Below are 26,558 nucleotides of genomic sequence, written 5' to 3'. Positions count from 1 at the left end.
TTTCGCAATCTTCTCTTTCTATTTTTTTTTTTTCCAGTCCTTGACATTATTATTAGACTGAATTCCTCTTAGTATGATGCTATCCGTATTATGTTTAAATATTAAGATTTAAATTTTTGATTGAAATAGTTTATTGGAATTGACAAACGAATGAAGAAAGAAATGAAAGTAAATTTGGCACCAACTGGAACTGGAGTAAAATGATAATTCAGCGTGTAAAATAAATAATTTTTTGTAAAAGTTTGGCTGCAAAAAATAAGATATATAAAAAAAATATATGAAATATATAAAAAAATATTCAATATTTGTTTCAAATATCATTCAATTCCATAATGTATCATATATTCAGTTACGTAAATTCGATGATTATGAATGAATAGTTTAACCTCGTTTTTAATTTTGAAAATTTTGAATTAGTATGATTCAAATGAGAGAAAGAAGGAAAGACAGAAGAGAGTGAAAGAAACAAGAAGTACCAAAGTTAATTTAATTTACGAATCGTAATTACAATGTCTCATTTGGACGTAACAATGAAAAAAATACAATGAATTGGAAAATTCTTGAAGTTCTCATTCACCGATTTCTTTTATTTTGAATTTTTTTTTCTTTTTTTCTTTCTCTTTCTTTTTTTTCTCTCTCTCTCTCTTTATTCTCTTAGAAAGAGAGGAAAAGAGAAAGGAAGGGAAAGAAGGGAGATGAAGAGAAAGAGAGCTACAGGAAACAGAAAGTTTACTTTATTGTAACAAAAAAAAAAAAAAACAAAACAAATACACAACTGGTAGTTCTGGAAAGTGAAGAGATAGATGAAAAGATTGAAGGAAGGTAAGGGCCGGGGAATGTTTCCGAGAGTGAAAAGCTTTGCTAGCAGTCACAGTCAACTGACGCTAGTACATCCTGTTAACATTTTCATTGCAATGCAATTGGCCAGATAGTACCTGCCTGAACATAAGTGTGTGTGTGTGTGTGTGTTTCAGTCGTTAGCTTCTCAACAATTTAATGCTATGGCATCGATTTCGAAATCAATGGGGCAAGTTTTGATTTGGTAAACAAACTTTCCTCCATTTGGGTAGCTTTTCATCTTACCAACGAAACACATTATGTCTCTTTCTCCTTTTGTATTATTGTTTAGTAAACCAAATTAGGCTTTGTTTTTGTTTTTCTTTTGTTTACTAAATAAAGCGTAGAATATTTAAATTGATGGTGGTAATTGCCTAATTTAAATATTACATTTCCTCTCTCTCCCCTTTCTCTCTCTCTCTCTCTCTTTCTCTCTTTGCTTTCTATCCATTTCCACATTTTATGATTTGAATTAGTGGATGATTGTAGACTGTTCAATTAGTGAAAGTCCTAAAGTTGATTGCATGTGGTAAATGTTAGAGGTTACATTCATCTTTTCCTCTCTTATTTCATTTCCCTTTTTTTTTTTCTTCTTTTTTTTACCTTTCCTTTTTCTTCTCTTCCTTCTCTGTTAATAATAGGCTTTCTTGATGAAAATCAAGGTCATTCAGTACTTTTCCAGGTTAATTATATTGGAAAAGTCATGAAGAAGAGGAAAAAAAAAATAAACTCAGAACAATTTCTTATTTTAGCGATTATACAGGCAGCAATTAACACTGTAATTTATTCTAATTTAACAATAAAATGAAACACAATTACATGAATTAAACCAAATATATATGATTGTTTATCGTATTGTTGACATTATCTATTGATGGCACTGCCTTATCAAATTATCACATATTCTCATGTTTATATGTTATCACTTCCGTACATTTCAATAAAATATCTCCTTTTTGCCATCGTTTTTTTTTCTTCTTTCTTACATCTTTTATCAATAGAAGTAGAATTCTTCGTGATAAATGAAATGAACGACAAATAATGAATGATGTGTTAACTTCATATGAATTGAAACCAACTATATTATAAAATCTTAACAGTTCAAAAGAGTGTGTCATAGCTATAACAAACAGTAATACCACCATCACTATCACTCATTATCACCATCACCGTCAGCATCACTACCTGTCTATCTCTTCGTTCATTGGAATTTTTGGTGCTAAAACACACACACACACAGACATACACATACACACACCCACATGCAAACATACATATTATACACCTAAACCAACATACAACACCTGTACACTTTGTTTTCTTGCGAAATTTTGATGTGACTTTTCACTGTGTCAGTGTCGATCGATGGATTGCTGAGTGGTTGGCTAATTGCAAAGTTACTGTCTGTAAACAATTCAGCTATCCTTGCTTCTCTACCATTCCCTCTTTTATCATTCCACTGTTAGTATGGTTGATATGTTAACAGTGACAGGTGCTACCCTTACTACCTTACTGATAAAACTTTATACTACTTTATTGATGTCTGCTATTGTTCTAACCATAAATCGTCTCTTGTCTCTTATATTTACAGTATGTGTCCCTCTATATCTTTTTCAGTCTGTCTGCATATGTATGCCTATGAACGGTTCCGTACGCATTGCAACGATATTGTCCATCCTTCCCGTCCCATCAACAACTGAAACGAATGTCTTTCCGCCTATCCGCCCATCCGCCCATTCATCCGTCCGTTCATCCGTTCATCCATCTGTTCATCCGCTCATCATCCATCTATTCATCCTTTCATCTCTCCATCTTTCCGTTCATCCGTCGATTTGTTCAAAATCGGTTCAAAATTGGAAAAATTCTTCTGCTGCTATACACTATCCAAATAGTTGTAAAGACAGACTTAAAACATCACTTATAGGTGTATGTCAATATTTGTATGTGTGTAAGTGTGTGTTTGTGTTAATTTTATTATTTAATAATATACTTCTTTCATTTGACATTTCCGAACAACCTGTGCTGTTAGATGACTGTTGATAAAGTGACTTTAAGCTCTAGTAAAATAAAATGAAAATATTAAAATAATTTATACTGAAGAATAATTACCTGAAAAATGTTTAGTGTTCCTTAAATTATTAAAGGAAAAGGAAAAGAAAAACCAAATTTAGTATATGTGAAATAACTTTATGGAACGATAATTTAAATACTAAAGAGAAGAAAAAGAACAAATAAAAGTTGGCAACATTAAGAAGCGATGATACAGGAAAGTCGGAAGCGGAAGGAAAAGGAAACTAAAGGGAATAGTTGTAGTTTTTTGTTTTTGATTCCACAGCAAAATCATCGTTAATTTGAAGTGATTTATTCCGTAATGCCACGGATATTCTGGGATAAATTTTAGTTCAAGAATTTTCAAGAAAGCTTCATTCAAGAATTTTTAATGAATCAAATATCGTTGCAGTCTTTCTTCTTTATTTACTTACCTAAAAAAAGAAAAAGTAATTCCTGTATATCACATATCATCCTTACTTGTTTACTAGGATTGTTTGATCAAACATTTGAGATACATCATTTGCTAGCAGCATGCCAAAAATATTATGTACACAGAGATATCTATGAAGAATTGACGATTTTAGTTGTCAAATCAGGATCTCAGTCTATTAACGGTTTAACAATTTTTAGGGCATTGTTGAAAATGAAAAATTGTTTTTATTTTTCATCTATGCAAAAAGAAGGGAAAATAAAGCTGCTGAGTGTTGAATGGGTGGATATGAAAGAATTGAAAGGAACTGATATGTAATTTAATTTGTTTCTCTCAATGCCACAAACAAACAGTTCTTGTCCACTGTTGTCCTTCATTTAGGCCATCAAATTCTATGCAGAAACACACGACACACCTTTCTCATGTCTTCTTTCTAAAGCGTCTAATGTCAATGTCCTGTTCTTGTCATGACCTTTCAAAAATTTATGCATATTTCTATCTAGACTCTCCTATAAAATACTCCTTTCATTCACCTGTATTATTTGATGAAGGACAATATTTTATAAATTATAACACTAAAACTTTTGTTTTTTTAATTGTTTGTATTGTAATCAGTGGATTCAACGAATAGATTATCTTTTCTTTGTTTTACGTTTATAGGTGCTAAGTGTGAAATTATTATATTATCTGTCGTTTTAGTCATATCCATTTCCACACCTTATCATTTATATATATATTTTTTTGTTTTTCACATCTTTTTTATTCCATTCCGTTGACACAATGTGAGTGTCCCAGTTGAGTATTTTTGTAATGCAATGAATTTCTCTTCTACTTTTCGTTTTTTTTTTTCTTTTTTGTTATATTGATACTTTCTTGTTCCTAACTTATTTGCTTGAAATTAAAATTAAAAATTAAATATAAGATATAAATTAGTATCACATAAGTTATCAGTTAAGATGTTTCATTTTGCTTATGATATTTCGCTAAAATATATTTAAATTTTACATAGATTCTTTGGAATCGCTACAAATAATAATTAATTGACTGCATTCTGTCAATCAGATAAGACTAGAATTTTGAGCTGAAATAATCTGAGTGAATGATCATAATGGAAAGGAGAAAGGAGAAAATATTTATTATAACGCAAAATTGAAGTAATTTCAACTCAAATGAATTCAAATTTATTGGATATAGACTGGGTCTATAAGTTAAGACTTATTAGTTCGAGGCTCTTTTGGCGGCCCTGGTATTTTATATTTAAAGTATGCAAGGATTGCACTATTAACGAACTAAGAAATAATTACTGTTGTGATTGTATTGACAATCAGCTTACTACACTGATAATTTGGGATAACAGCTTTCGAATGTTCGGTGTATTTATAAATAATTTTGTACAATAATTTTAATTGTATTATTTTTTCTAGTTGTATAGCATTGAATGGAATTTTTAATTGAAGGGGTACCACTTGAACGAAGTGGAATTCTTATGATTGAGATAATGGAGTCGAAAGTTAAAGTTTAAATCTTACTTTTTTGGAATGAAATTATTACGCATGATTTGTTAGGTAAACATATTTGTTCAATGTTGAACGTAACAGAACTTAAATTTGTTAAGAAAAAAAAAAAACAGGGAAAAAATCATTCTTATATATATTGCTGCACTGTCATCTTCCCATTCGAGAAATTTGTTGTGGTTTTTTTTCTCTTAATTTTTTAATAGATAACTCGTTCTTTTTTCTCTTTAATATATATATAAATAACAATTATATTTATACATTTTTTTTTTCTTCCCTCATTTATTACGAACGAAATGATTTTGTTGACAGTGTTCCAGTTTCGAATACGGTCAACTGATTCATACATACGTACTATTCGAGCTGAAAGTAATTTTGTTGTTGTTGAAACAGATTGTTATGCATTGATGAATTATGACCTTTTATTTTGTTATTTAGAATATACACATTGTATTTTGTGGCATAAAAAGAAAGAAACAAAAGAATGAAAAAAGTTGTATTCAAGAAATTGCACGAAGCAAATGTTAGTTTTGTGAAGCAAACGAAAAGCATTGAATAAAAATTCCACTTATATTTTTTCCATCATCAAATAAATAGAACAACTGTTCGTCTGAGAAAAGGAAAAGATAAATGAAAAAAACTGATCTTTTTTTCTCACTCTGGTTAATTTTGATTATTCATTTCGTATAATTATTTTTTATGACAATTACTTTCAGATAATAAATACTGTATTACTGAAATTAATTTATGCGTCATTTTTTTTTTCAATTTAATCGTCTAACATTTACTTCATAACGTTATCGACATTATCATTTGATGATTGTTTGCTGCTTTACATGTTGAAAAGTTATCATTGCAGTATGCAAGAAATTTGATCCATCATTAGCTTTGTTATAAAATGTTTGCTGTTGATTTAAATCAAAGAATTTGCCGTGTTCTTCCCATATGCTATTTAATTTCATTTTTTTTTTGGTTAAATTTTTGGTGCTATAATTGGAATATTTTTTGACTTTATTTTTTCAATTTTCTTAACTCCGAATTCATTTTGTAAATTTAATTGAATCAAATGCATTAGTGGTATATACTACTATACTATATTTCTGGAAATGTTGGAAAAATTTTTAGTCATTAACATGTAATAGTAACAATCTTTCATCATGTCTGCTGAATTATAAACAGACATTGGTAGTATTAATCAAGAAAAATTATATGCCGGACGAATTGAATTACCGGTTTTGAATTTGTATAATAATGAATTTTTTTTTCTTAAATTTAAGTTTACACTTTAACTAATGATTACAAATCGAACCTTTGCTATTGTGAAAATTCTACTGATGCCCATTTATCATTTGAAACGAATCGTTTAAAAATTGCCCTGCACATAGTTTGATCTTAAACAAAGATATCTCAGAAGTCCCTTTTTTTTTTCCACTTCTTTCATCATTACATTAAAATCGAAGAACTAGAAAATTCTTCTGATTGTAAAATTTTCCTTAATGTTGAACTATAAACCAAATGAGAGTGTTTGTTGGAGTAGAAACTATCCAAATTTTCCAATAACTTTAATTTTGAAAAAAAACAAAACAAAACAAAAAAAAAAAAGTAAAAGTATTATATTCTACTGATAACACTTAAAACTTCATTAAAACACCTACTAATGCTATTCTTTTTTCCCAATTAACGTTTTTGTTTCAATTTTCAAAATGCTTTTTACTCTTCCTTCTTTTTTTCTTATCCAGGGAGAAATTCCTTATAATTTTTATATATACGAATTTTATGAATAATGTATATGTATATACATATATAGGAATTTTATGAAGCAGAAATATAGGCGAGATGAAACTAGTAATCATCGTTTTCTTTTAGGCAATTTCGAATTGATAAGTGTAAAGTGAATGAGCTACTCAAAGACAGCTATCCAAAGAATTCAGGCCAGAATTTTGAAAATTCTAAATCTAAGTTAAAATCAAAAAATTAGGAATATAATTGTAACTGACGAAGCTCTTTAAGCTTACATCGAACGGTGAAGTTATTAATTTTTCGAAAACTTGGTCGATTATAATTTCAAATAGAGATCCGAGTAATTGTAATGAATTCACTTTCCTTTTTTCCTTCTTATAATTGTTACCGTAATCAATGAATTTTTACTAAACATATACAATTCCCAAGCAAGGATCGATGAAATTTTTATGCAATGGAAGTGGACTTTATACCAAATTTAAATTTCCATTTTACATGAGAAAATGAGAAATACATTTAGCATACTTGCAAGCATTGATAATTAGAAATCAGAAATCTTCTCTTAAAATAATGCTTTTCATTTTTTTCAAAAATCTTACACTTGCAATAATTTCTTAGTCCTGAAAATTTGTTATAATTAATTAATCTGAAAAAAAAAAAAAAAATCTTAGCTATATTTTAATGCATGTTTTCCTTTTTCTCATCAAACAATACATTGATCAATTTATATATTTAATTTGAAAATTATGCCACAATGTGTTTACAAATTAAGTCTTTTTGTTTTCTTTTTTTCTTTTTCACTGTTTACTTTGTAATGATTTCTTCTATCGTTGCTTCAGTGATAATGTTAAATATTAATGTTTAATTTAACTTCAGCAAAATCTCAACCATCTGGTAAGCATTTCGTTCATTCACTTAAAGATTCTAATTTATAATGGAAACACATATGCTATCATTTCAGATAATACAACTTGAGTTTTTTTAAAATTACTATAAAGTGACTGGCAAATGATTTATTAACTAATTCATAGACTGGAAACTTTCTGTGTCCAGAATATTTCTCACGTTTACCCTATTTTCACGTTTGTATTCGTTATGTTGCGCGATTATATTACATCATTTAAGATTGAAATTCTTTTTTTTTTTTTTTACGAGAGTAAAAAACCATTAGTAACCACGGCAGCTGAATAAATAGAAAAGAAAAAAACCCATTTCTTTAAAGACAAATTCAGGCAATTTTTTTTTTTTTTTAAATTTATGGAAACACATTTCCGAGCTATACTTTTCAAAGTGAATCTGTCATAAGTTTTTTTTTTTTCTTTTTTCGAGAAATATGTTTTCTTATCAGTGGAATAAAAAAAGTAATATTTCGCTTTAGCTTTTGAATTTTTAAAAATTCTGATGTTCATTTTTCTGTCTTTGAGTTTATTTGCTCGTTCGACTACGTTACTTTATGTACGTCAATATAATGATATTATCTTTTTACATCTGTGATAATTTTTTGTTTTGAAATTTACAGGAATATAAAAAGAACTCAAGGAAAAGAAAAAATGCAAAGAGAAAGAAAAATAGATGTTACCCCGAGTAATTATTCAGTGCTGGATACTGAGTTTGGAAGTATGCGGGAACGTTTCGAGACCGAAATGAGGCATGTTGAGGAAGAAATGAAGCGTCTAAGGCGAGAATTTGAAGGTATCCCATTTCTTCTCATTCATTCATAAACGAAAAATTCATCTAATCGAGGCCTTAAAAAATTAGCCAGCTTTTTTTTTTTTTTTTTTTTTTCTTTTAATTTACTTTTGGACATTCACCAATTATAGAATGTTTTGAACATAAACTAAGATTTTCATAAGTTCTGTTTTTATTTGGTCTAAATTGTAGAATCAGTTGACGATTTCAAATCCTTCAAATTCCAAAAAAAAAAAAAAAAGAAAAAAAAAAAAACACAAATAGAGAAGTTAGAAAGCATAAATGTTCGCTTAAAATAATGTCATGCAATTTTATCAAACAAATATTATAAATTTACAACAATTAAGTTTAATTTTTTTATTTTCCTCTACGTTCATTTGCTATTTATATGAAATTTCTTGCAGTTGATTAGAATAGATTTTTTTTCATCCGAAACGTAACTAAACAAGATATAACATACAGCAAACTCTTTTCTCTCTTTGTTTTTTCTTTTTCTTGCATGAAACTTTTAGAATATATTTCCGCATATGCTTTCGTTTACTATCACTTTTACTTTTGCTAATTTAGATGATATTATATCAATGGTCAAAATTAATGGGTTAAAAAAAAAAAGGACGAATGATGCAATATGAAAAAGCTTATTATTATCTTTAGAGAGACATTACATATTTAATTCAGAAAAAATAAATCATTAACATTTTTAATAGTAATAATATGCCTCAGTTTTCTCATATATCTATATATACAATCACAAACATCATTTACTTTCATGCTAACAAATCAACTAATTGCATAATTTCACTCTCATCAATTTATATGAGAAATATGTTTTGTTTATTGTTTGAAAGATCAATAATTCCATTTGTTTATCGCTTTGTTTTTAGTTTTAGTGATTTCATTTATCTCTCATCTTCATCAACATACATTAATGTATATGTTACTTTGAGTAGAATCAGAAAAGTAATCCTCAGTTATCATTTCTAACAACAGTATTTAGATTTTATGAAAAATTTAGAGTAATAGTAATGTTTTCAATAAGCATTGATACCTGCAAACATCACATTGTTATAGATGTTTTAAGTTTTCGTATTTGAGGAATGAACAAGGTGAGCAGATAGAGAGATAAGTAGGATTAATAAACTGACAGTTGCAGTCATCGGTCAATTGCTTAATTAATTATTCAGATGGTAATTTATTCACTTTATATACTCAATTAGTTATTGCTATGGTTTGATAAGTATGTAGGGTTAAGGATGTTGAGAATCTAAGCAGAGCTTCTATAAATGGATTCCATTCACTGCTGTCTCGAGACTAATTATTTTAACAACAAATGCTTTCTATATTTGTACTTAAAAACCCTTATTCATTTCATGCATTTCATGCACCACATTTCCTTTTCTCTTCTATTATTTAAAATTAAGACTGACTAAACCAAATTGACTGCACTTTTCATTCTAATGCTTTCTCAGTAAAGAAAAGACAGATCAATAAAGAAAAAGCGAAATACAAAAAGAGGAAGAAAATAAGTTAAAAAAAAAAAAAAAAAAAAAAAAAAAAACAGGAAATTGCTATTGGAGAATATTAAAGTTTATGTTCTCTCAGAAGATGAAAGGATAAATATGAATCCCTTATATTCAGTGGATAAAACAGAGAGAATTGATATGACTTACAGTACGGATTTGTAGGATATACGCCATCACAGCCAGGATCACAAGCGGACAATCGCTCCACCACGTATCATCGTGAAGAATCCAGACGTTACGAGTCATCCTCAACACAGGTAATCTATCGCTTGTTTTCCTTTAAAATTTTTTCCAATGAATTTGAAAAAAGGAAATCCTTCTTGGCAGATTTCCATTTAATTACTTTCATATCATGCTTTCTTAATCAATCAGTTACAGGGCAGCGGCCCTCCTCCACCAAGCAGTACATTCCGTAGTGAGGGAGGTTTTGGACGACCGGATATGATGTCCATTCGACCAACATACGATCCTTATCTGGAAAATCTTAAATCACCGCTTATCAAAGATGAAAGTGATGGAAAAACACTCAGACTTAGGTTTACTTAATTTATATTTTCCGAAAAACAGCCTGTAATATCGCTAATTATGGCGTATGAACAGTTAGACCTCTAAATGTTTTTGCAATGACTTATGCTGTAGTTCAGGGTATTTTTTTAACGATTCTGTGACGTATTTTCAAGAAAACTTAAAACTGCACGGCAACGTGGAAATGACTCCATGTCGTTATTAGACAAAAATGCATCATTTCTACAGTTTGTCGAAATAAGTCAGACTTTAACTTTCATTTCAGATTCGATGTTGCACAGTACAAACCAGAAGAAGTAACAGTAAAAACAGTTGATAACAGACTTTTGGTTCATGCTAAGCATGAAGAAAAAACACCGCAACGTGCCGTATTCAGAGAATATAATCAGGTTTCGGACATTTCGTCTAATTGTTTATATGCAGTTTGATTTTAACAGTTAGATCCATTTATAATAATCACGATACATCCTGTACATGTCTGGATTAACGATAATTCTATTTCAGGAGTTTATGCTTCCCCGTGGAACAAATCCAGAACTGATTAGCAGTACGCTAAGTACGGATGGCGTTTTAACGGTTGAGGCACCGCTACCCCACCTGGCTATTCAGCACTGAATTTGCGTAATCAGCTTCTATCATATAATGTTTGGATGATGCAATGATGATTATCCTCCTTCTCAAACCCAGTTTTTCTCCCTCCTTAAAGTCGTTATTACAACAATCAATATGATCTATACAACAAGTCCAAAAAATACATCCTTTTTTTGTGCACAATTCTAAACTACATCTGAAATCATTTAAATATAATAAACCAATTTCACAACATGCTATAGCACTGCTGTTAAACTAATTGTATATAAAATTTTCTTTCTATCCAGAACTAGGAAAAACGAAATGCGCCTTTGAAACCTCCCTTTTCTACAAGAAACATTCCTGCTATGGCTTAACTAAAACGGTCAAATCTCAAAGTTACGGGTCAACTGAAGAAGCAGTCATCTTTAAGCTTTTCATTAACCCTGATAAATTGCTCACAATTTCCTCGTTTATGTCGGAAATCAAAAAAAAAAAAAAGAAAAAAGAAAATTCGATGAATTTCCAAGAGGATATATTTTTGGCAGTTCGAAGAAGAGGAGAAATTTTAATTATTGCAAATGGTAGCTAACAACTGCTACAAGCGGATGACAAAGTGCAACACAAAAATCATACTTAAGTTAAAATACCGTAAAAACAAAATAGCTCAATACAAAGTCTGTAAACACACCGAAAGTATTAAGAGTACTTAGACTTGTCATCATGAATCTCGTCTTTTACTTCGACATCCTTAAAGTATTCTCCATCATTATACATCTCCCTGAAACCATAGATTTCAAATACGGTAAAGTCCCTTTAAAAAAGTACAGGATTTTGAACTTTTAAAAAACAAACAATTCAAGGAACCATATGGCTTGTAAGCAACAACCAGATCTAACACAAAGAAAGAAACTGGTAATTAAGACCTAAAAATAGTACATCCAATTTAATAATAAATTTGAATAGACAAAAACAGCAAAGATTTAAACCTTATTAATGGTGCGTAATGCATATCAAACAAAAATCGCGGTGTTGTTTTCGGAGGAGGCCATTGTTCGCCTTCAAATAGCACGGAGTCAGCGTCTTCTTCACTTCCATACTTGGCGGTTAGTTTTTCAAACTTCTTTCTCCTAAAAGCTGGCCAAAACCTTATTTAAATTTTGAAGATTTACCAATATAATGAGTATATTAATATAGAAAGGGATGGGTTTTTGGAATGAATAGAGGAAAAAGTGCAATTTAAAGATGTGTAAAGTCTCCCACCTATCGAGAGAAGTATAATAAAATATGCACGAAACAGTCGACCTTTTTTCAATCTCAAAATCGGTCCGATATGATACATACGGACACAACCGGAACCCTCGTAAATCTGGAACGATCAATTCTGGATACATTTCCTTAACATGAACAAATTCTCCAGTGACCGGATCAACAAAACCGACATCTTGAACGCCAGTATAGTCTAGAAAGAACAGATGTTATAACATAAAAAATTTTTATTCGATAGATGATAGCTATATCCAGAAGAAACTCACGATGCAGTTCCTTTGGATTTTCTTTCTTGAACTTCGGCGATAACTCCGGGAATTCACGATGTTGTCCAGGAAGCTGATAACGCTCATGTATCGAGGGACCCCGTTTTCGCCATCCTTGAGCCTAGAAAGTCATCTTTTCTAGTTAGGTTTTAGCGATAAGTTATATCCATTCTTCAATAAATTAATAAACCGACACAATTGCTGCTAAACAGCTGTAGCAATTTATTGAATAAGCGAAATCAGTTTCAACCGGAACGGCACTAGTTAAACAATAGAAACACTTCCAAAAGTGCCATACTTTCGAAAATATCGGCCAAGGTGGCCGGAAATAATGAGGATTGAGTGACCGCACACTTCTGGTAGACACCAGAATTACCGAAGCTAACATCGCAATTTCAGTAGCTTAACAAAAAATGAAATGAAGATAACATCTCCCTTCTGAAAAATAGAACGATAAACTGTTTTAAACTTAGATATGAAAGAAAAACAGCAGACGAAATTCTCTAATAGCTTCATGCATAAGCTGACATCAATAGAGATATCACTTCTCTTCACAGATATAACTATTTGCAGCAAACAACTACGAATAAAAATTTTCAAAACATTTATGCAGCAGAGCACTCTGTGAAAATGATGAAATATAAACAGAGCGATATTATATAAGTTAATGCTGTAGAATAAATAAAAGATATGCTGAAAATAGAAAGAAAAGTGAGAAAGTTATGGTAGAATCAACTATCAATAAGATAATTTTTTTGCTATTATCACCAAAAGATGGTAAAAAAAAGACATGAGGATCGCACGAAGTAATTTTTAAAAGATTTCACAGCCAGAAGGAAAGAATCATGCATGGCTTAGCACATATTTGGATGACAGTAATATGAATAGAGCTGAACCAGAAGGCGAGATCACAGCAGTGTTTCACAAAACAGACATTGGTAGGGAACAGAAAGAAAAAAATGGACTGAAATAAAATCAAAATACGTATTAACCACCCTAAGAAATTCTTGAATGATTTGTAATAATATAAAAGCATATAAAGTTTAACAAAGCTCTCATATTCACGCGTAAGTGAAATTCTTTAAAGATTCAACAAAAAGAAGTACAGATTTAATTAACTTACATGAAGTACATTTTTTTTTTTTTAATTCATTGCTATAAAAGCAAAAAATCCAATAAACTAAAGCGTATAACACTACATGCTTGAAACATGAAACAGGATTAAAAACTATACACTGTATCATCTTTCAAATAAAAACCGAAATTGTTGAACCACGCAAAATAATCACAAAAACGAATTTCAGCAAATTATAATTTAGAAATTCATAGAAAATTGAGTAGCATTAATAAAAACTCAGTAACATAAATGAAAGAAACGTGAAACTACAAAGCAGTGACAAAAAAATTTTTTTAAAGAAATAAAGTCATGGGTCTGGATTAAGCGCTGCATTTATAGCAACAAGGACGGGCTCATAGATTTTCCGATAACCTTCTTGAGTAAGATGAACATAATCAAACATATAGTGAGACTCAATTTGGCCATTCGTACCTGAAAGATTAAGTTTAAGACAACCATTCCGTATATATTGCAACATAAAATGAACTATATCAAGATCAAAAAAAAATTTTTTCTTTAAATATGCTTTAAATACAATTGTTAATGAATATGTAGGAAAGAGAGAGAGAGGAGTACTGCTAGACTGTTAAACAATGTATACGAATAGATATAATAAAACCTCAATAAGCTTTACCAAAAAACCTATGTGTGTTTAAAGAAAAAATAAAGCAAACAAGCCTTGTATAGAAGGTTCCACATCGATCACATCTGCCACACCTTTCAATACATTTTCCAAACTTTCATTGATTCGATTCACTAATTCACGTCGTTTGTTGGGTCTTCTTCCGGATGGAAGAAGTTTCTACAAAACAAGTTTGCTTAAAAAATTTTTTAACTATAGAATTTGGGTTGATTTTTTAACAGTGTTTTTCTCTCAGCCTCTTCGATTTTACTTATTGTAACAAAGTGCAATTAATAAATGTCAAAAGTAACAAATTACCATAAAATACAATTTTGCTGACGGCTTCTGCTTTCGAATAGTTCCAGCGACACTTTTCAGAGCCTCCAACATTTGTTCCTCAGTTAAATCGAAATCCGAATTGCCAATTGATACAACAATCACATGCAAAATTTTAATAAAAAATGTCAAAAGAAAAAACAAAAAAAAAAAATTAAGAGCTGTAGATTGACAAAATGCCCCAAAAATCAATAAAACGAAAACAAAAACAGCGAAAGGAAATAGCATACTTTGGGATTCAAGCCTTCCAAAATATTATTTTCAAGCCTCCATGACAAATTCGAGATTTTGTCGCCAAAAGCCCCAAAACATAAGCAGTGTAATGGGGCTAAATTTTCTCGATACATCTAAAAGGAAAATGTTTTCATTAATAATCACTAATAATCAAAGTTTAAATAGTCCCTATTAAACTGTAAATTTTCGTTGAAAGAATTAACAACCTACTATTGACTGTTCAAGCAAAGCTATATGATCATCGCCCAGAAATAAAACATCAGCTTCTTTGTCACGCGCTTCCGAAACAAATCGTTCCTGCTGAAATCAATGAAAACCCAAATTAAAGGTTTTTCAAAGTCCTGATATAAAGTAACTGGACATCTTAAAAATACAACATTATTAAGAAATCCAAAAATTCTGACGTTAAATACAAAACTGTTAAACAGTACCAATTCCGCCCAACGATTATCACCAGCATCATCCACTCTCCGAAGCTTCTCCATTACAAACCAACCCGTTAATGAAATTACTAAAAAAGTATTGATATATGAGAATAAATTTTATATAATATTAACGAGGACCAATCAATATGTCTACGCCAGCAATCATCTACGCCAGTGACTTTCATATACTGTAACACATAACACATCACACGTAATACATAATGGAATAAATTGCTTAGTTACAAAAAGGTCAGATTTCTTTATAAAGCGTATTTATTAAATTATTTTTGTTGTCCTTAAACGCACAAAAAAAAAAAAAAAAAACGACTCTTATTAACAAAAGTTCATATGAAACACATACAGGCTCTTTAATAGGTAGTGACTACATAGATAATATCGTAATTACCGAAACACAATAAAAATATTTTTAAATTATAAAAAAAAAAAAAGTGAAATTTCCGAAGCATTATTCGGCTTTTTAATAACATCGCATGACAGGAGAAAACAGGGGAGAAAAAGTAAATTTTACAACTTCTCGAATGTCCTTTTCGGGACAAAAATCAATTGCTAACGTTTGCCAGTTGTGAATGCTTGTAAAGACATACAAGAAAGGAACCATCTAATACTCAAAAAACCAGAGAGAAAGAAAAGAGCTTTACAATGCTAGGAATGAAGAAACGAGATATTCATTTATGCAAGCTTGTTACTAACAGACTGGAAAAAAAAAATGGAATATCAAAAATTGAAAGAAAAGAAAACAAATGATTAAAAATAATTTTACAAAGGATGAAAATAATAACTGTCAAGTGTATGACCTATTAAATCGAGAGTGCACAGTCTATTCTTAATTATCTCAGAATGAACAAAGTTATCGGAATTTCTTACTTCTCAGTTCTACATCCTGCTGAGAGACATTTAGATTGTGCACATATATCCTACATTGAGCTTTTCCGTGATAAATTTCCAACTCAGTGAAAGTAATCACAATAAAATTCGAGATAAAGAAGCCAAAAACCGTTTTTTTTCTTTTGATTAACATTGTTATTACTTGTCCTTATTTAAACAAAAAGAAAATGAATTCAGTTTCCTTGTGGAAACGGGTAGCTAAACATGCTTCTGCATCTAGGCAGAAAAAAAATTAGGTAAACAACTCATCCATAAGACAAATATCAAATATATTATTTTTCCGTTTGAAAGAAACTTATTTTGAATAAAATCATCAATATAACCTGTTTCCATTCTAAAAAGAACTGCTAACTAGAACTATTATCTGTCGTAAAATCCATGTGACATATGCCACTTATTTGCATTAAAACGTTAAAAAAAAGGAATGTCCATCGACTTATGAAAAAACGGATATAGCAATATTATTAAAAGAGTACTACTTACGAAACTGGTAATGTCTTCCAAGAAACTGTTAAAATCGAAATAATATTTGGTGTTTGCGATAAAAGAATACAGAAACATTACTGAAGATGAGAAAGTTACCCTTACTGTAATCATATCACCCTAATTAAGAGTACTGTCAAACTAGCCAGCATGAACTAAAACTATCGCGTAAACAGCAATTTCAAGCGCAATCCAAAGCAACCCTTTACGATCCCTTATTGTGCTTCATAAAAATACAGATTTATAACTTAAACAACAATTGGAAGGATATGAGATAAACTATTTTTAACGTCGAGAACTGTAAGTAAATATTATAACTGCAAGCAACGTGTTTTACACTTTATTGTTCAAGAAATATGAAATCGGAAAACAAACATCTTTTTCGGCAACAAAAAATGGCGACTTCACAGATACCAAAAAAAAAAAATCACGACGACTTTATGCTGTATCTATCAACTTTGAGCACATAAAAGGCGTCTACAAATTCATCGTCTGCACTTTCATCAAATTGTGTATTCTGATTTCAAAAGATTGCTTTATTCTGATCAGACGCTGAACTTGGTTTCTGAAAACGCGTATCAAATAACCATGAAGAATCATAGTTTTAGACAGGACAGGTTATTTCTGAAAGAAATAACCTTTCTGAACACTTACTCAAGCAAATCAAATTAATCTGCAATTCCTATTGGCTATTCCCTTTCCATACTTTCCTCACACATCTGATATTCCATCAAGCACAGACCAAAAGCATGAATGCAGATAGCTCAGAAATAGCTAAAGAACCTACCAAAACAGGAGAAATTTTGGTTCTAAAATTAAATTTAAAACCAATTTATAACTTCTTCACTTTCTCTTCTCTAGCCTTTACCCACTAACTCAGGTTAGAACTTCAAAGTGGCAAGAAAAGAAAATGAAGGTACTGCAGAGTTTTCGCCATCATCTCATGTGCAACAAAAAAAAAAAAAAAAAAAAAAAAAAGAAAAAAACAACAGAACTTGAGCGCAAAAATGGCCGTGCATACAAGAAATTCGAAAAAAAAAAGAAAGAACATGAAGTGAGATGTAAAGGCTATAAAATAATTCAATACAACGGCTGACATCACGAAGCTCATTTATATAATCGCTTTTGCATGAAAACTATGGATTATAATAAACCTGAACTTTTAAAACTTACTTTTGAAATGATCAGTAGGGAATTTCTTTGAGTGAGAAGTACCAAAGGACATGAGATACTTTTGTAATAGTAGCAGTGCTTAATCACTGAAGACATCAACTTTCATGGATTAAAGCGACTAAAAGGCAATAAGCGGGATGAAATGCATACATATCCCATCAATAAAAACAACACTAAATCTATACACGGCACCAGAAAAGAACAAAACCAAAAAGTATTCGTTATAAATGGCGTAAGAATACATATTTCAAAGAAGCAAAGTTAGTTTTTACAACTAATTTTCTCCTACAAGTATTTAATCTCTTCTTGATAACACCGGCGGTAAGTGTACCTCGAACCTTGCATCATGATATGCCTGTATGTCAGACATAGCAATTATACATTGGCTTCTTTTAAAGAAGGCAAGAAAATGATACAAAAATTATAAAGCTTAATTTAAATGCCTATTAATAACTGTTTATAAGCACAGATTAAACGAAAAAATCCCTATTGCAGCATGAGCGGCAAAGCTATCCTGAATCGAAACAAAAGGGCATCTTCCAGCACTAGTGGTCTGCAAAGTTTACTGTTATTAACAAAAATTTTCACACATTAAAACTAGTAAAAATCTGTACAATGCAATTCGCTGCCGGAAAATAAATGCCGGAACATATCTATGTGACGAATTTTATTAAGTTTCAGAAATTCTTTATTTTGAAAGAATCAATCGAAAATAATAGGAAAGTTAAACCATGAAAATCGAATTACTACTTATATTTCAGTTAGCACGGTAACGGCACGAGTTACTAATTATTAACTTACGGCGAGCTTTTTGTTGCAAAGCTTTAACGCGATCAGTGAGATCTGTATGTTCGCCATTTTTGATTTCGTTATCAGGAAATTCCCGAGAAACGACACAGAGGAATTCACTTTGCATATCGCTTTGATACTGGAACTGACCGATGGGAATAAGCTTAAAAAAAATAAAAGAATTAGAATCACGAATCACGAAACCAATTTATTCCTCAAAGTACCATGTACTCGATAAAGAGAATAATTTATAGTCAATTCAATAACACGTATTACGATTTGCCGGGTCAAATCAATATGAAAAATCTACTTTTTATATTCAATAAAAACCAAAATGTGAAACGTACTTGAACTAACTTCCAACCATCTGACATTGCTGACACAACATTTGTCAATTCCTCTTCATGACATTGGAGGACGCGATAAACATGTTTTGTCTGCAAGACAACTGTTAAAAAAAAAAATAATGAAATTCATTTGAAATCATAAACTGTCTCATTAAAATTACTCAAAACAGAATTACCAATACAGATAACCTTAGTTATCCTATAATAGTAGTAGCTCTTAGTAACAAATTTCTGCAAGTCGATGAAGTGTTTTACTTGTATAAACTGTACAGGATTTTGGGGAATAAAAAGCTATCAATCTTCATCAAACAACAGTCAACACCATTCACTACAAACAAACCTGTCTCGCTTTTTTCAGGCCAAATTCTGCTAATCGTTCCGTACATAACTGAATTAGCCGCGGCAAATTATAAAATTCTGCTTCCTCAAGAACGCCTGCAAAGTGAAACCTTCGATTCTTAGCAATCAAATCATAAAATGGTATAACTAACTACTGTCAAATCACCACAGTACACCTACCTTCGATACTCACGTTCTTGTTTACTACAAGTTTTCCATGACGTAAGTAGTTCAACACAGGCGCAAAATATTCTGGATCACGATCAATCAATATGGCACCAGTCCCATCCTAAAATAAGATTTAAACCATACTGAAACCAATTTCTAAAATTTCAGCTCACTTTCCAAGCCGAAATTTTTACGAAAACAAGGATGAACAACTATCTTAGTTTATGAACTATTACTTCATCGACAAGACCACTAGTATTTTCAGCTCTGCTAGTAATATATGAAGCTTAAAATCCTGATTACAAGAAAGTACGAACTTTCTCACTGGGCAATTCATCGTCTTCTTTACACAGACGAGCCAAAAATGAATTCGCTTCGCGACATAATGTTTGTCGAGTAGTTTGAAAAATCTGCAACAAAAAAAAGCTACTTCCAAATTTAATTGTAGTTCAAGCGATCAAAGTCTACTTTGCGGACCAAGGAAATATTAGCAGAGACCATCCCAATAATTTTTCGGTTTGATTTAATGAAGATATGAAACTTGCTAAATACTTATCATGTACCAATTTGTTTACTAGAAACAAGGAAACCAACCGTTCCACCAACATTCAAACGTATCCACATTTTTGACAAAGCAACATCTACTCTCTGTCCACCTGGCATTATTTGCTGCTCGATATCCATTCCTGACGAAGAATGGTGGACAGATATATCGGATATATTTGTTCCACTAACCTAAAATTTAATCCTCACTCTTCCAATAATCATACTATTTTCGCAAAAGATTAACATTAAAACTTCTAAATGAAAGCTATACGGCATGCAATGAAGCAGTAGAAAAATGAGACTGTTCATCCATAAAATCATCTGATGACGATGCAACATCATCCAACCCAACTGATGCAGAAGCCATTTGAAGTGCAATCATACAACCTAAAAAATGAGAAAAATAAAGGTAAAATAAATGACTTTAGAAAGAGATGTATGAAAAAAATTACATGCGACCGAAATTCGGGTAAGAAACCTGAGGAAAAGATGTTCTGATGAAGAGCAAACAGAAATTATCACACAGCACTATTCTGATGCCCCTACAAAACCCAAAAGTATTTTATATCCGTTGGAAACGCTAAATTTTTTCACGAATTTAACTTCAAACTACGAACTTTCGTGAACAGCGTTACCAAAGTCGTTGCTTCTTCTTTCGCGGTTACCTCCTTTACGGCTTTTTAAAAACTGACCAAAATTTGTGAGAATTTTGAGCAATTTCAATGAGCACCACAGGTAACCTGCCTAAGGGCAGAGTAATAATCCAGGAGACCGAACCGACTATCGTCTTCTCCACGATTGTATCTGAAATATGAAATAACTCAGAATACAGAATCTTTGACAACGTGAGTTCGTACGACGACACCGGAAAATAAATAAAGATTCCAAATTCCAATACTCAGAGATATATAAGCTTTAGAAACTTCCAAAAAAAAACCCAAAGAAAAAAAATTAAATCATTCGTGCTGCAATGTAACACATCTCCAATAGTTTAAATTTTCCTATGGCCTTCTGCGCAACATTAGTAAACTTGTAACAATTAAAGAAGATCACCATATAAGATACTAATTTGGAATTCAAATCAACGACAAATACGATTAATTATAGGAACAAAATGAATAAACCGTCCAGTCACCAAGCGCTTCGACGGCTGAATGTTGCTATCAGTTTAGTCCTAAACCTACCGAACCATTTTCAATAGAACTGCAGTTGGTCAATAATCCAATTTAAACCTATGATTTCTTTTGTATGCAATGCCTATACATCCTGCTTCACAACAATGTTAGAATAATTTCGAAATTTAACAAAAATTAAAATGAAAGCACAAGAAACTGCACTGTATGCAATTTTTTGCTTAATTCGTTTTTCTTCAAACCAGAAAACACCACGGCTTAGACATTTATGGCGATAACTGTTTTCAATAAAATGAAAGGAGCAACCCGAACTTGACAATAAAATAAAAGTTGTAGAACAGTGATGAGATACTAAGCCAATCATAACCAACAGAATCCGAAAGACCGCTTTACGGCATTAAGTATTGGGCTGGTACGTGATTTGCATAATGCAACCGTGAACCTACACGCTGAGGGCCAATATGAAATGCACCATCCTTGATGAAAATAGCTCTGGTAGTTGAGGGTTCGGCGTTAGTGAATTGCAGGTACAGGATAATTCTCCACGAAATGTAGTGATCCCTTTGATGATTTGATTAATTAGAGTTTTAGACTGGGATTATTCCATTCGATTTAATTAAGTAGTTTGGCCGTTTTGGATCATTGCAACCATCTAGTAGACATAGTTATGGATTAACTATGTATTGCTGTTTATTGTTGTTCTAATTTGTTGCTTCGTTGATTAATGTGATTGAAATTTTCACTTGTTTTTTTCAGGGAATCTTGAAAATAAGATTCATTAATTAGTGAAGTAGGGTACTACATGGCACTATCAAAATCATCGTACCAGTATAATCGGAAAACCTGGGAAGATTCGGTAAGCATTTGCCTCGTGTATTGCAAATCTTACCACTTCTTTGAGCAAATCTTACCAAGCTTAAACGCATATTAGTCGATACGGAGAATACAAAACTCGGGTACTTTGTGTTTTTATAATTTTTAAGTAAATTCAACTTGGAATGGTCTTTATATGTTATGTGTTTCAGGAATTTCCGATCCTTTGCCAGACATGTCTTGGATCAAATCCATATATAAGAATGGTAAGAAAAGTCCTCGAAATTTGTTGAGTGGTGATGTGAATTTTCACAATCTTTTCCCCGGTATGGGTAATGCAATAGATTTAGAGCTAAATTTTCAGCTGAAAGATCGGCATGGAGCAGAATGCAAAATTTGTCAACGTCCCTTTACTTGTTTCCGGTGGATGCCTGGGAAAGGAATGCGATATAAGAAAACGGAAGTATGTCAGACATGTGCCAAAATGAAGAATGTTTGTCAGACTTGTCTTTTGGATCTCGAATTCGGCAAGTGATATTTTTGTTTAAGTCCAAGTTTGTCAGACTAAACGGTGTTTTACTTGACGTTAAACGCGAATTTTAGGTTTACCTGTACAAGTTCGTGACCACGCATTACAAATACATGATGATTTGCCGAGGCAAGGCGCGAATCGCGACTATTACATTCAGAATCAAGAGCGGGAGTTAGCTCTTACTGATGGTACTACACCTGGTGGTGCTCTTGCTAAAATAACTGACTCTGGTTAGTTTTCTCTCACTTTATCCATTTTTTCGTAGAGTATTTTCTGGTTTCAAACTAACGTGTCTAATAACTTTATAGAGAGCATACCGAGTTTACAGAATGAAGTTTATAATTAAGTTGATGTTTTGCAAATAAGTATTTCTTATAGCATCAAATGATTTGCTGAAGAAACTTGCCCGAAATCAACCATATTATCAACGGAACAAGCCACACATTTGCTCATTCTTCGTTAAAGGGGAATGCAGACGTGGTGAAGAATGCCCATATAGGTCTGTATTTTGCTTTCTTTCTTTCAATAGCCCTTTTTGAAATTTTATTGAGCACTTAGTATTTCAGGCATGAAAAGCCTTCAGATCCTGACGATCCGTTAAGTCATCAGAACATGCGAGATCGTTATTACGGGAACAATGATCCAGTTGCGGAAAAACTTCTGACTCGGGCTAAAGCACTGCCTGTACTACAAGCTCCAGAAGATACTACTATTACTACATTGTATGTTGGTGATTTAGGTCCAGCTGGAATGATAGGCGAAGTCGCTTTGAGGTTGGATTTATTACACTTTCTTAGTAATATTTGATGTGCAGAAGTTTTACGTTAAACTAAAATAAACGAAGTCGCTTTTTCCACTACTTGCTACCGGAACAGTTTTTCAGGGATTATTTTTATCAGTTTGGTGAGATACGTAGTCTTAATTTGTTGCCCAATAAAGGATGTGCATTCATATCATTTACTACGCGACTAGCTGCTGAAAAGGCTGCAGAACGTTCATTCAATAAACTTATCCTGCAAGGTAACTGTGGCTGTTCGCATTATGTTAACTTGACAATTTTTCTATCACACAGTGCTCATTTAGTGTTCTTTGTTAGTGACAAATCAACTCAGTCAGTAACACTATCATGTATTGAAAACTATTCTTTACCAAACATTATTGGGTGTTTTAGGAAGACGACTGAAAATAAGGTGGGGCCGGCCTCAAGCACAGAATACACAAGAAGAAAAGAAGAGAGCGGAACCAGTCGCAGGCCTCCCTAATCGTAAATTTTTTTCGCGTTGCTTTTTAAGTCAAATTGAACCACGCAGTTTAGTCTGAATTTCTATGTGTAGATATTTCTTTTTGCAATGTTTACATTTTAGATTTTTCCTTTTTCATTTCTGAAGTTAACAGAGCATTAGTGAGGAGAAAATGATGAAAGTACTGCATACAGAATTTTCCAGTCTTGCAGCTAATGTTAATCGTTTGTTATTTTTAGCATGTCCATTACCGGATTTATTCGATGAAGAAGCTAATTCATCTAAGCGGGCACGTATTGATCACATACCAATGCCTCCTTTACCTCCAGCTGCAACGTACACACCTCCTGCACAGCTCATTGTACCTCAGGTGAAACATTTTTCCTGCATTGATGAAATTTTTTTTATAATTTTGTTATTAATTTAATTTCGCAGGGTATGGCTAGTTTTATTCTCGAAGGATTCGTGGAAGAATTATGCTCTATCCTTAAGTATATTGTGTGAATTTCAGATATCTTACAAAGGGACAGCATACATATCAGCGTCAGCCACGAAAGTTTATTATCCTAGTCAAGATCCGCAAAGACTGGGTGCGAAAGGCGATGTGATTGAATAGAAATATTTTTCGTTGTTTATCTGTTATTACAGGGTTTGATCAACTCGGACGTGACCCTTTTTTTACTTCAGCGCCAGTAATATTTTTTTGAAATTCGTGATTGTGCGGAAGATTTTTAGATTAGATATTGGATGACGAGCATTTTTTGTAATATATACAGTTTATAGTGCGTTATCTGAATAGCTTTTGCTCTAATATTTTTTTTTTTGAAACCTCTAGAGTACCAGTTCTAAGGTGTGGAAAACTTTACTACTTGGTTATCGATGTTATTTGTATGATATCGATGATTGTGCGTGTCTGTATGGAATAAAAGTATTGACATATTGTGTTCCTCTTTCATATGTTTCTATTTCCAAAAGCAGATCCTTTACTGTTACCGTTGTTTCTATATTGAGAAAGTCAATATCCTCGAAATCGTTTTAAGCTGATCAGTTATCTGACTATTTGAAATTTATGTGATTTATCATTCGGAGGTGTTTCTTGGTTAAAGGCGTAATGACTCTGGTAATATGAGAATCGATGTTTATTGATTTTTTCCAAATGCAAATTTAGGGATGCTTTCGTTGAGAACATGTTTGAGGCGATTTATTTTGATAAATAGAGCGTCGTTGTCGTCTAGTGCTGTAACGACAGGTGACTATATGGTGGAGGATGACGATGGAGTAGTGCAGATGCGAAAAGATCCGTACTGTAAACCAGTAAAACAGTGTTTTTTATGTGCAAAGAAAATTGAGTTAGATTACAAAAATGCTCGCTTATTGCAGCAGTTCGTCTCAACATTTTCTGGAAGAGTTTATGATCAGTAAGACCTATTTTTCTACATTTTTTCAAAAATTAAAATATGAAATGTTGCTTCGCCTCTGTTTTTGTTTCATGGTGTGAAGGGACAGCATTTTCAGACACATCACTGGACTTTGTAATGGACAACAGAGAAGGTTATTGGAAACAATTGCATTGAGTCGTCGTGCTGGTTACATGCCAGTATTCGTTAAGGATCCAAAGTATCTGAGAGATCCCAAGTTGTTTGATCCACTGAAACCTATCAGGCCTCATAGTTATGCATAAACATGAATATATATTATCATTAGATTTAGAGTTTTATTAAGAATTCTAACGTGCTTGTCTTTGTCAGATCGTAATACTTTTTCTGCTAGCTTAAGTGGTTCTTAATCTTGTCTAGAGTTTAGGATGAAGTTCGGAGTACTGAGTTGACTGTATCATTGTAATTATATATCATTGCTTTGCTTGTAAATTCCATTATTTTACATCATATAGCTTAGTAAGCAACAAACTCATCACTTTATCTTTTTATTTTTGTTTGATTATAAATGCACTGGTTTACTTCCATTCGATGTAGTTTTGCTTTGATTGTAAGCTGAAAGTGAACAGTGATTTTCACTATTGTTCTCTCATGCCGATATCAATATTTCTTCATAAATTTGTATATCTTTTCGGAAAAAAGTTATTTAAGTTGCAGTGTTTCTTAATATTAATATATGTCATCATTTGGAAAACTCGAGTTTTATTGACTGCTATGATAAAAAATCCAATAACCATTGTAGGAGAATCACGCAAGAGTAACGTACTTTGTGGAAGATTGGGCGAAGGGGAAAGGCGGTGCATCCCGTCTCTCTACTGTTTGTCCTTTCTGACGAACGACACAGGCTCTGAAGGACATCCACCAATTACCACACGGCAGAAATTCCCTTAGCTGTTTGTCCGGGAATCTGAATTTTTTGATTCGAGATTCATTCGGTTGCAGTTGGGCTGAACCACCAGTTGCTGCTCTGATATTGTTTAGCATTCTTCTGCTCAGCAAGCTAATTCTAGAAGCGGAAATTGTAGGATTCAAAACATTGAACACTAAGTTACGTAGTTTGAAACTAAGGAAAAGGGAAGATGATTCGACGGTATACGAAGGCACTTTACGCAATAGATGATACTGAAGTTGAATATGGGAATTTTATAAATTAAGCTGTGCAACAATGGAAATCTTTATTCACCGCTTTTGCTTTCTGTCTATTCACTAACCGACAAAAACATAATAAACACATACATGCTGAAAAAAAACTAACAGTGTGTTCTCTTGAAATTTATATAAATTGGTAAATTTTTAGTACCAATAAAACATATACATCGGAAGCAGTAATGTCTTAACACTAGTTTCAAACTGTGTAACTTGTGGGATTTCCATAAATTCCATGTCTTTTAAATTCGAATTCATGCAGAATGATAAAGTCTTATGAAATTTCTTTCTAAATCCTTTTATCCCAAAAATATTGTGGTCCAAATGGATCTGAGATGAGAAGAATGGGAAGAAAAT

At 31.9% G+C, this 26,558-nt stretch overlaps 6 protein-coding genes across 7 annotated transcripts; 3 read left to right on the top strand and 3 right to left on the bottom strand.

Moving 5' to 3' along the window:
- Positions 1-8,123: 8,123 nt before the first annotated feature.
- Positions 8,124-10,925, top strand: Bma-hsp-25 (p27, putative; the record flags this gene model as incomplete). Of its 2 annotated transcripts, XM_043073164.1 has the most annotated exons (5): positions 8,124-8,265; positions 9,948-10,042; positions 10,164-10,321; positions 10,576-10,699; positions 10,815-10,925. In XM_043073164.1, 5 exons carry the CDS (start codon positions 8,124-8,126, stop codon positions 10,923-10,925), a joined length of 630 nt encoding a protein of 209 aa, XP_042929098.1. The 2 variants fall into 2 exon arrangements, with proteins under 2 accessions (XP_042929098.1, XP_001896914.2); XM_001896879.2 differs by lacking the exons at positions 8,124-8,265; positions 9,948-10,042 and having other exon boundaries at positions 10,227-10,321.
- Positions 10,926-11,579: 654 nt separating this feature from the next.
- Bma-mrpl-41 (uncharacterized protein) lies at positions 11,580-12,803 on the bottom strand (the record flags this gene model as incomplete). The annotated part of the gene is made up of 5 exons (XM_001896881.1): positions 11,580-11,661; positions 11,870-12,010; positions 12,186-12,342; positions 12,416-12,536; positions 12,714-12,803. The coding sequence occupies 5 exons, from the start codon at positions 12,801-12,803 to the stop codon at positions 11,580-11,582; spliced, it is 591 nt and encodes a 196-aa protein (XP_001896916.1).
- Positions 12,804-13,839: 1,036 nt separating this feature from the next.
- Bm10153 (Platelet-activating factor acetylhydrolase IB gamma subunit, putative) lies at positions 13,840-15,209 on the bottom strand (the record flags this gene model as incomplete). Its single annotated transcript, XM_001896882.1, has 6 exons — positions 13,840-13,964; positions 14,250-14,334; positions 14,473-14,550; positions 14,721-14,837; positions 14,935-15,024; positions 15,156-15,209. 6 exons carry the CDS (start codon positions 15,207-15,209, stop codon positions 13,840-13,842), a joined length of 549 nt encoding a protein of 182 aa, XP_001896917.1.
- A 3,047-nt stretch (positions 15,210-18,256) lies between these two features.
- Bma-inso-1 (mKIAA0176 protein, putative) lies at positions 18,257-20,282 on the bottom strand (the record flags this gene model as incomplete). The annotated part of the gene is made up of 8 exons (XM_043073163.1): positions 18,257-18,264; positions 18,513-18,663; positions 18,848-18,937; positions 19,188-19,282; positions 19,367-19,475; positions 19,672-19,764; positions 19,949-20,089; positions 20,172-20,282. The coding sequence occupies 8 exons, from the start codon at positions 20,280-20,282 to the stop codon at positions 18,257-18,259; spliced, it is 798 nt and encodes a 265-aa protein (XP_042929097.1).
- A 1,553-nt stretch (positions 20,283-21,835) lies between these two features.
- Positions 21,836-24,235, top strand: Bma-rbm-22 (Rbm22 protein, putative; the record flags this gene model as incomplete). Its single annotated transcript, XM_043073162.1, has 10 exons — positions 21,836-21,889; positions 22,059-22,112; positions 22,211-22,373; positions 22,450-22,608; positions 22,757-22,877; positions 22,945-23,151; positions 23,262-23,398; positions 23,550-23,642; positions 23,859-23,989; positions 24,131-24,235. 10 exons carry the CDS (start codon positions 21,836-21,838, stop codon positions 24,233-24,235), a joined length of 1,224 nt encoding a protein of 407 aa, XP_042929096.1.
- Positions 24,236-24,789: 554 nt separating this feature from the next.
- Bm16930 (Uncharacterized protein) lies at positions 24,790-25,300 on the top strand (the record flags this gene model as incomplete). Its single annotated transcript, XM_001896887.2, has 2 exons — positions 24,790-25,037; positions 25,135-25,300. 2 exons carry the CDS (start codon positions 24,790-24,792, stop codon positions 25,298-25,300), a joined length of 414 nt encoding a protein of 137 aa, XP_001896922.1.
- Positions 25,301-26,558: the final 1,258 nt, after the last annotated feature.

Source organism: Brugia malayi, assembly GCF_000002995.4.
Source record: "Brugia malayi strain FR3 genome assembly, contig: Bm_v4_ChrX_scaffold_001, whole genome shotgun sequence".
Lineage (NCBI taxonomy): Eukaryota > Metazoa > Nematoda > Chromadorea > Rhabditida > Onchocercidae > Brugia > Brugia malayi.
This window is presented reverse-complemented; position numbering and strand designations above follow the sequence as displayed.